This window comes from Prionailurus bengalensis, chromosome E3 (assembly GCF_016509475.1).
Source record: "Prionailurus bengalensis isolate Pbe53 chromosome E3, Fcat_Pben_1.1_paternal_pri, whole genome shotgun sequence".
Lineage (NCBI taxonomy): Eukaryota > Metazoa > Chordata > Mammalia > Carnivora > Felidae > Prionailurus > Prionailurus bengalensis.
This window is the reverse complement of record NC_057357.1, coordinates 18940038-18948106: the sequence shown is the minus strand read 5'-3', so window position 1 is coordinate 18948106 and position 8069 is coordinate 18940038. Positions and strand designations below refer to the sequence as shown.

Genomic DNA, 8069 nt, shown 5'->3' with positions numbered 1-8069 from the left:
CTGGCAGGGTCCTATATTTAGGGAAACCTGAAGCCCCTGACATTCAGGCCAGCGTGGGGCCTAAAGTGAGAGAAGGGGGAGGAAGCGCTGGGCCTGCCCTAGTTGGGGGGCAGGGGGAGGGCCCCTGCCCACTCACCCGTCCATCTGAGGAAATTTCTTCCTTGGAAATCCAGCCCGAGGCCCTCAAAGGTTGTCAAGAGAAATCAATCTTTGCCAGGGATCTGTGGGGAGGGAAGGAGAGGAAAGGGGACTCAGATCTGTGGCCCTCTCTGCCTCCTTCTCAACCCCCTCCCCTCTGGGCCCTGATGATGGCTGTTGTGATTCTCAGGAGACCAAGCTTTTGGCGGGAGAGCAGCTGCAGGCACTACACTCACCTCAAAATAACCAAGAGTCCGTGGACAAGGTGTGGTTGTGGTACCCCTATATCCTGACGCTCAAGGCTCAAGTTTGTCCCATAATGTGGTCTGTGGTGAGCAGTGTCTCCCACCCTCACCTTCAATTTTAACAGTTTATGTGGGGAGGAGGAGAGGCGGGGAGGGGCACCTGCCAGAGCACTAGCCCCTCTCCCTCCTCGCCCCCCAAAGGGGTTGCAGTCCAGCGGGCCAAGGGTTCTCTGAGTCCTGCTCTGCAGGAAGCCAGGCTCTCCACAGCTGGTTCCCGGGCTGATGAGCTGGGCAGGCCATTTGTGGCCTAGAGAAGGGTGTCCAGTCGCCCCTCAGGGAAAGGGACATGTGGGCCCAGGAGGTTGGCCGCTCCCCAAAGGGCAAGGACTCCGGGTCCTCATCGGAGCTTGATCTCAAAGCAGAGACAGTTGAGGCTCTGGCAGTCAGGAAGTTGGCACGCACAGGCACAGTCGCAGAGTGGGCAGCAGCGAGGGCAGCGAGAGGCCCAACCCTGAGGGAGAGGAGAAAGGGGTGAGGGCGGTGGGCAGGAGGAAGGGTGACCAGTGCCCTACGCTGTTTCCCTCTCAGGGGAGAAGGGAACAGAGAGGCCTGGAGAGTCCCATTTGCCCAGTGGAACAGAGGGTACCGTCTACCATTCTTGGGAACAAATCAATTCCCTGTGCTATTAAATCAGCAAGGAGGCAGTGTTCCAAACAACTGAGTTCAGGCGGTTCTTTCCTTCTTCCTATTTAATAGACAAGGAGACTGAGGACCAAATAGTCCTGTTTGATTAAGTCCCAATGTTCAGCTCCAAGATGATTCTACTATATCCTTGTGGCCTCATTCAATTCCAAGCCAGGAGACCGGGGAAAGCACACATTTTCTGTCCATGATGAAAATGACTTGGTTTTGTGAATTTCTTCCTTGGCATGAGACCAGATTGCAGGATCTCGTTCATCATTTCTGAGCGCCTACTCCATGCAAGGCACAGACTGTATTCATGAATGACTTTTAAAAAATCTCAATTGTCTTTGAGAATGGTAATGTACAGATCTAAGAAAATTTTTTAGTGTTTCACACAGAGTCACCTCTCTTTTATGTATCAGAACCTTGCACAGGGGGCCTCTTTACAAAAGAGGCAATGGAGGCTTAGAGAGGGGGATACCCCTCAACACCAATGCCAGGAATACCAGCTTCCTTCTGGGTCTGCTGGGACAGGGACAGTTTATCTCATGTCACCACTGGCCTAGCACGGGTACTCGCGCTCAGTAGGTATGTGAGAAACAAATGAATGTTGAATGAGTGGATAAATCAAATCATTTCCCCCTCTTTGGGCAAAGAAGAAAGAAGAGGGCTTCAAGGAAATCAGAAGGGTCTGTCTCTTGGGAACTAGGAACAGCATGTCCTTAGTGACAAGAACGGAGAACTGTCCTATGTCTCCCTTCCTGCCCTGTGACAAGGGTGATCTGTGACTGCTTCACGCATGGACTGGAGTCAGGCCAAGTGGCTGGGGTGGGACACACCCAGGATGTGACAGGAGATTGGCTCCTGGAGGCCTGAGGCAGAGCTAGTGACAGTCACAGTTGCACAGCTCAATCAGACACCAGGCCAAGCCAGGAATAGGGGAATGACCTTTCAAACAGCTGAGGTTTGGGGGTGCGGTGTCAGATGACTGGTGAGATCAGATATCAGTAGGGGCTGCGGTGAGGGGAGGGGATCTGCCCGCTGCAAGGACAGGGGTCTGAACTGGGCTGGTGTAGTGCCAGCAGAATTGTCTCTCAAGAAGGAGGCTAGAGGTGTCATGGTGGAAGGGAGATTGAAGTGGTTCCCTTGTGTTTGATGCTGGAGTGGTTTGGGGCCTCCCTGGGGAGTCCCAGTCTGGGCATGAAGCGGGCTCTGTGGGGTTTTGGAGGACCACACCGTCACTCCCTACACAGGACCGGTGGCTGAGAGACGCTCCGTTGCCATCAGCTCAGAGGAGAGGGTATGAAAAGTATTTCTGGGCTCTGTCCACTGGAAGGGTTTACGGCTAGTCATTTATAACTGTCTAATGGATTTCTCGACTCTCACAAGCAGCCATGTGGCTTCTCGAAGGAATCTGCTACTTCAGTACATTAGGCAAGAATGCCACAAGACCGTTAACCCTTGTGTGTTAGGCTCTTTCCGCTTCGATTTCTCTCACTTTGATTTTGGGAAGGCCAGCCATCTTTAGTGGTTAGAGCTCAGGCCCGGATGTGAATCGAATTCAGGCCCAGGTTTGGCTAATTCATGTTTCGAGCCTCAGTTTTCTCATCCAAATGTGCCTCCTTCATAGGCTCATGGCGTCAAGGACAATGCCTGGTACACAGTGAACACTCAATGGCAGGCAGATATTCTTGTCCCCGTTCTCTCCCCCAGGTTTTTAAATAGGCTCCGTGCCCAGCATGGAGGCAAACCGGGGGCGGGGGTGGGGGGAGGGGGGCGTGCCGACTTTGCGGCAGGTCGTGATCTCGTGGTCTGAGAGTTCGAGCCCCGTGTTGGGCTCTGTGCCTACAGCTCGGAGCCCGGAGCCTGCTTCGGCTTCTGTGTCTCCCTCTATCTCTGGCTCTCCTCCACTCGCATTCTGTCTCTCTCTCTCAAAAATAAATAAACATTTAAAAAAATAAATAAAATAAACATTAAAAAAAAAAAAAAAGAACTGAACTGAGATCAAGAGTCGGCTGCCCAACAGACTGAGCCACCCAGGCACTGCCCTGAGCAATAGTTCTTAACCCTGATGTGCCCCAGGGTTTGTTTAATTAATTAATTAATTTGTTAAAAATGCACGAAATCCAGGGCACTTGGGTGGCTCAATCGGTTGAGCAGTCTGACTTTGGCTCAGGTCATGATCTCACGGTTCATGTGTTCGAGCCTCACGTCGGGCTCTCTGCTGTCAGCGCAGAGCCTGCTTCACATCATCTGTCCCCCTCTCCGCCCCTCCCCTGTTTGCACTCTCTCTCTCTCTCAAAAATAAACAAACATTTAAAAAAATTTTTTTTGATTCACAAACTCCAATCCCATCCCAGACCTACTGAGTGTGGGGCCTGGACGCGTGGTTTTCTATGTCTCATATGTGCCTCTGATCACACACAGGGCTGAGAACCAACCACTGCGCTGTATGACTTCATTTCTCATGGTCTAGCATAACTGCCTACTTTTTCTTCTCTGCCCTTCATTCGAATAGAAGCCCTGTGCGGCCGGGACCGTGTCCAGCTTGTTTTGCTGAGCCCCTAGGGCCTGGCACAGGGCTTCAACAGTGACTCCATAAATCTTTGGTAGGTGAATACATAAGTGAATGAATAAATGAATGAGTGAATGAATGAGATCCTTGCCACATGCTTGTGAAAGAAGCAGAGCAGGCAGGTTTGTCCCAGAAAGGAAAAGACACCTGGGTTTGTGTCCTGGCCTAGGCCTCAGGTGACTCACTCAAGCCTCTGTAAGCCTCAGTTTCGGACAGCTATAAAGTAGGCAAGAGCTTTGTAATATTTGTGGTCCTTGTTACTATAAGGAAACTGAAGAACAGACACTTTACTATACTTCGTACAGAGACGGCTCAAGGACAGAATGATCCCGCCCTGCTCTGTGTCATTCTAGAATCCTTCCTTCCTGGCTCTGGCTGAAGCCGGAAAGATCAGGCCCTGAGGTCTCCAGGTCCAGAATTCCTCACTCCATCCTCACAGGTCTGACCAGGGAGGAAAGGCCCAGACTGACAGAAGGGGCAAAGGGCAACTTCCCTCCCCCCCCCCCCCCCCCCCCCGCGCCAGGAGAGGGGGCCAGAAATCACTTTGTAATTCAGCATTTCCTATAAAATAGGAGTTTTTAGGACCCTGGGTCTTCGTTTTCCCCTTTGCCCTCTTACCCCCAGTCCTGGGCTCCTCTCCCGGCTACCCCTCAGAAACCAAAAGCAGATTATTTGAAGGAGAGCCCCTTGCCTCATAATTTATTTCAAAACTCACAACTTCTCCCAGGAATTTAACCAACTAAGGTCCGCACAAGTTGGGAATTTGCTGGGTCTTTTATCCTCCCTCTTTCCTCCTGGGGAAGGTCACCACTTCAAAGGCAAGAGCTTTGCTGTCTAAATCTGAGCCCCAAATAGGAAGGTGGTCAGTTACATTTAACATCGTAAAACCCACAAAGGCAAAAATGGCCTGGCCTCTGGGAGCAAGGCTCCTCCGTGAGGATTCTGTTTCAACACACAATGGAGCGATTTGCTCTGCAAGACTCTGACCGAACCTCCCGGAGGCAACTTGTCCCCCTGCAAAAACAGGATAAAAATACTTAACTATCTACACACACAGGCATAGCTAGGGGGTCAAGGTGTGATGTCCAGGTAAAAAGGGCAAGTAGCAGTTGTGATGAAACAGTATGTGTGGTATGACCCCATCTTTACCAAATAATGGCATAATATAGCAGGAATAGCACTGCATATTAGTATATGAGGGATGTACACAAAATGTAGCAACCTTGGTTATGGAGCTGGTTTATAAAGTGACTTGTACTTTCTATGTTTTTCGACACGCACACTGTAATCAATGCTTTTCATAATCAGTACTATATAGCTTTTTAAAAAATACCCAGCGCTCTTGGGGCGCCTGGGTGGCTTAGTCGTTTAAGCGTCTGACTCTTGATTTCAGCTAAGTCATGATTTCATGATTCATGAGATCGAGCCCCACGTCAGGGTCTGTGCTGACAATGCAGAGCCTGCTTGGGATTCTCTCTCTCTCAAAATAAATAAACATTAAAAATAATACCCAGGGGCACCTGGGTGGCTCAGTTGAGCATCTCACTTCGGCTCAGGTCATGATCTTGCAGTCCGTGAGTTCGAGCCCCATGTCGGGCTCTGTGCTGACAGCTCGGATCCTAGAGCCTGCTTCGGATTCTGTGTCTCTGGCTCTTTCTGCCCCTCCCCTACTCGTTCTCTCTCTCTCTCTCTCTCAAAAATAAATAAATGTTTAAAAAATACCCAGCTCTCAGGGTTGCTGAGAAAATAATAATGCCAGTAAAAGTGGCACACTGTCTGGAATGTAGTGCTCACTCAGTGAACAGAAGGAGCGGTGAGAGGGGTCGTTCATATTTCCGTTTTCGGAAGCCATTGTGTGCCCTACATGGTACTCACCTTTCTCCAGCTGCCACCCTATTTTCTTCTCTCAAAGTAGTTTTCAGCACCAGAAAAGTATGTGATGTGCTGTATATGGTGTCTTGGGCTGTCTCCCACTGAGCCAGGATCCTGAACGGGGCCTGGCCTAAAGCAGGTGCTCAGCAATCAACGTTGTTGAACAACAACAACACAAAAATGCACAGAGCGCGCCCAGGTCGGGGCTCGGGGAGCCAGGGACAGGACAAGAACTCACAGCTTCGGTGGGCTGGGGGCAGCAGGCATCCAGGCAGCGGGCAGGGCTGGGCAGAGGGAAGTCGCAGGCTTCCGCACAGGTCCAGCAACAGTCCTGGGGCCGGGAAGCGCCTTGCTTCCTGCAGGGGGAGCTGCAGTCCGTGCAGCAGCCCTGGGCCTAGGAGATGGAAAGGGCTCAGGATGCGGGCCAGGTGGCATGCTGGGGGGGGGGGGGGGGGGGGGGGGGGGGGGGGGACAGGAAAGGAGGGACCGTGATAGGTACAGATGCGGGGACTAAATGGCAAAGGAGCCTCAGAGTAAGGGCCTGCAGATGAGGGCACCGACTGACCGCCTCCTCTTCCCCAGAGCCCACTCTTCAGCCTCCACCAGGCCCCTCACCAGCAGGCAGTGTCTCGTCAGCAGCACTACACCGAGCAGCAACAAATAGATGCCCACAGCGATGAAGACGATGGCGGGGATGGGGAGCAGCAGGGAGGGACTGCTGACGGGAGCCGGGGTTGGGTTCCACGGGCTAGAGGAGGCCTGGACAAGCACAGGAGGAAGGGGTGACAAGGAGGTGGGAGGGGCTGCAGGAAGGCAAAAATACCAGGAGGGACACCGGAGGTGGCTGGGAAGAGGGGAGGAACAGCCATCAGATGCTGGGGAGAGAGTCACTGGGACTACACTATCCTGTTCCCCAAATGTGACCTTCCTCTGTCGCCCCCGTTTCAGCACCATCGGTACCTGTTGATCATTCTAGAATGTTCCAAGATGTGTTGCTCTTCCTCTCAGAATGCCTCTCCATAACATATCTATTGTCTCTGATTCCTCTGTACGACTTTACTGTCCCTTAGGCCACATTACTGGCCACTGTCTTCCAACCTGCAATTCTGCCCTTTCCCATCCCAGCTGTGTTGTGTATCTGTCCTTTCCTTCCAGTCCTTCAATGGCTCCCAGTGACTCAGTCCAAACTTCTTATCTCGGTGACAAAGCCCCGAGCTAGCCCTGCCCACCTCAGCCTCCCTCCTCCTCTCCACTCCAGCCATACCGAAGTCCCAGCAGCTCCCCAAACGCCTACCCTCTCTCCCACCCCCGAGGCTCTGCCCGAGCTGCTCCTCCAGCCTGGGATGCCTCTTCTCCTTGATTACTTGGCAAGCGTCTCATCTTGCCAAGAAGCGCGGGAATGTGCGCTCCGTGGGAAGTCTATTCCCGGCACTGTCTCACAGCTCTCCTCCGGAGCTCGAAGGGTCTACGTTGGGTACAGAGCCCCCTGTCCAGTCCGGGCTCGAAGGCAGGCAAAGTCAGGGCGAGTTTAAGGCACTTAGGGGGTCCCTCCGGGAAAGGGTAAGGGGCCTAGGACTCACGTCCATGGGGCAGGACAGCGCCGGTCAGTCCAGGAGCTGCAGAGGAGAGAAAGTCCTGGGTCTCAGAGGCTGAGAGGGGCCATTGGACTGGGGTGCCCGATACCCCCCGCCCAGTTTGGAGAAACTGAGGCCGAACGATGGCTACTGGTCGGGACAGTGGGGTCGGGGGTCCGGGGGATTCGGGGCGGCGCCCCCCTCGCAGGCCCCAGCCTGGCCCTGGCCACACCCGTGACTGTCCCCACACCCGGGCCCCCTCCGTCCGCTGGTCCCCAGCCACCTGCACCCGCGGGGCCGCGGGCAGTTCACGGATTCCGCGCCGCGCTCATCCAATCCGCCGCGGCGGCAGCACCGCCCAGAAGCTCCCGCTGCTTCTTGCCGTTGCCATGGGGATCCGAGCGCCGCTCCTACGGCGGCCGCCGAGACCCAAATTCCTTCTCCCAGCCGTTCTTCCCCGGCCAGATCCTCTGCGGTCACCAGCTCCTCGTAGCCGTGGTCGACCAGGTTTTCCCGCCGTTACTGAACGGAAGTGGCGATTTCCCGCTGCCACCTGCCGCAGTCGGACCCCCATCTTGTGCGGCGTCCGGCGGCGCTGCAAAGAAAAGACTGACACCCGGGGCTACACCAGCAGCGTGCTGTGTGACTTCGGCCAAGTCACTGAGCCTCGCTGAGTCTGTAAAACCGGGAAACGCCTGCCTTACGGGGATGTTGTAAAAATCAAAGCTACTTGTTAACTGTATACCGCTATTCTTTTTTTTTTTTTCCCCAACTTGGCCGCACCCATTTCTATTGACAGTGTCTTAATTTAAGACTTCAGCGGGTCTCTTTAACCTTCACATAATTGTCAGAGTGATTTCCTCCCACCCACATCAGATCTTGTCCCTTTTCCGGGGGGCTGGGGGGCTCAGTTGGTTAAGCGTCAGGCTTCGGCCCAGGTCATGATCTCATGGCTCTGGGTTCGAGCCTCCAGTCGGGCTC

At 53.7% G+C, this 8069-nt stretch overlaps 1 protein-coding gene across 2 annotated transcripts; it reads right to left on the bottom strand.

Moving 5' to 3' along the window:
• Nucleotides 1-131: 131 nt before the first annotated feature.
• Nucleotides 132-7452, bottom strand: LOC122471492 (keratin-associated protein 10-2). 2 transcript variants are annotated; one of them, XM_043560144.1, is made up of 6 exons: nt 7372-7452; nt 7095-7130; nt 6130-6273; nt 5753-5908; nt 375-894; nt 132-221 (listed from the first exon to the last, which is right to left on the bottom strand). In XM_043560144.1, exons 2-5 carry the CDS (start codon nt 7098-7100, stop codon nt 781-783), a joined length of 420 nt encoding a protein of 139 aa, XP_043416079.1. In that variant the 5' UTR covers nt 7101-7130; nt 7372-7452; the 3' UTR covers nt 132-221; nt 375-780. The 2 variants fall into 2 exon arrangements, with proteins under 2 accessions (XP_043416079.1, XP_043416078.1); XM_043560143.1 differs by lacking the exons at nt 7095-7130; nt 7372-7452 and having other exon boundaries at nt 6130-6666.
• Nucleotides 7453-8069: the final 617 nt, after the last annotated feature.

Excerpts from the sequence above, each read along its gene's own strand:
- LOC122471492 (XM_043560143.1), bottom strand. The coding sequence starts at position 6,468 with ATGGTGCTGAAACGGGGGCGACAGAGGAAGGTCACATTTGGGGAACAG. Across the intron at positions 5,909-6,129 it reads TGACGAGACACTGCCTGCTG|GCCCAGGGCTGCTGCACGGA; the intron begins GTGAGGGGCCTG and ends TCCATCTCCTAG. Across the intron at positions 895-5,752 it reads GCCCCCAGCCCACCGAAGCT|GGTTGGGCCTCTCGCTGCCC; the intron begins GTGAGTTCTTGT and ends CCTCTCCCTCAG.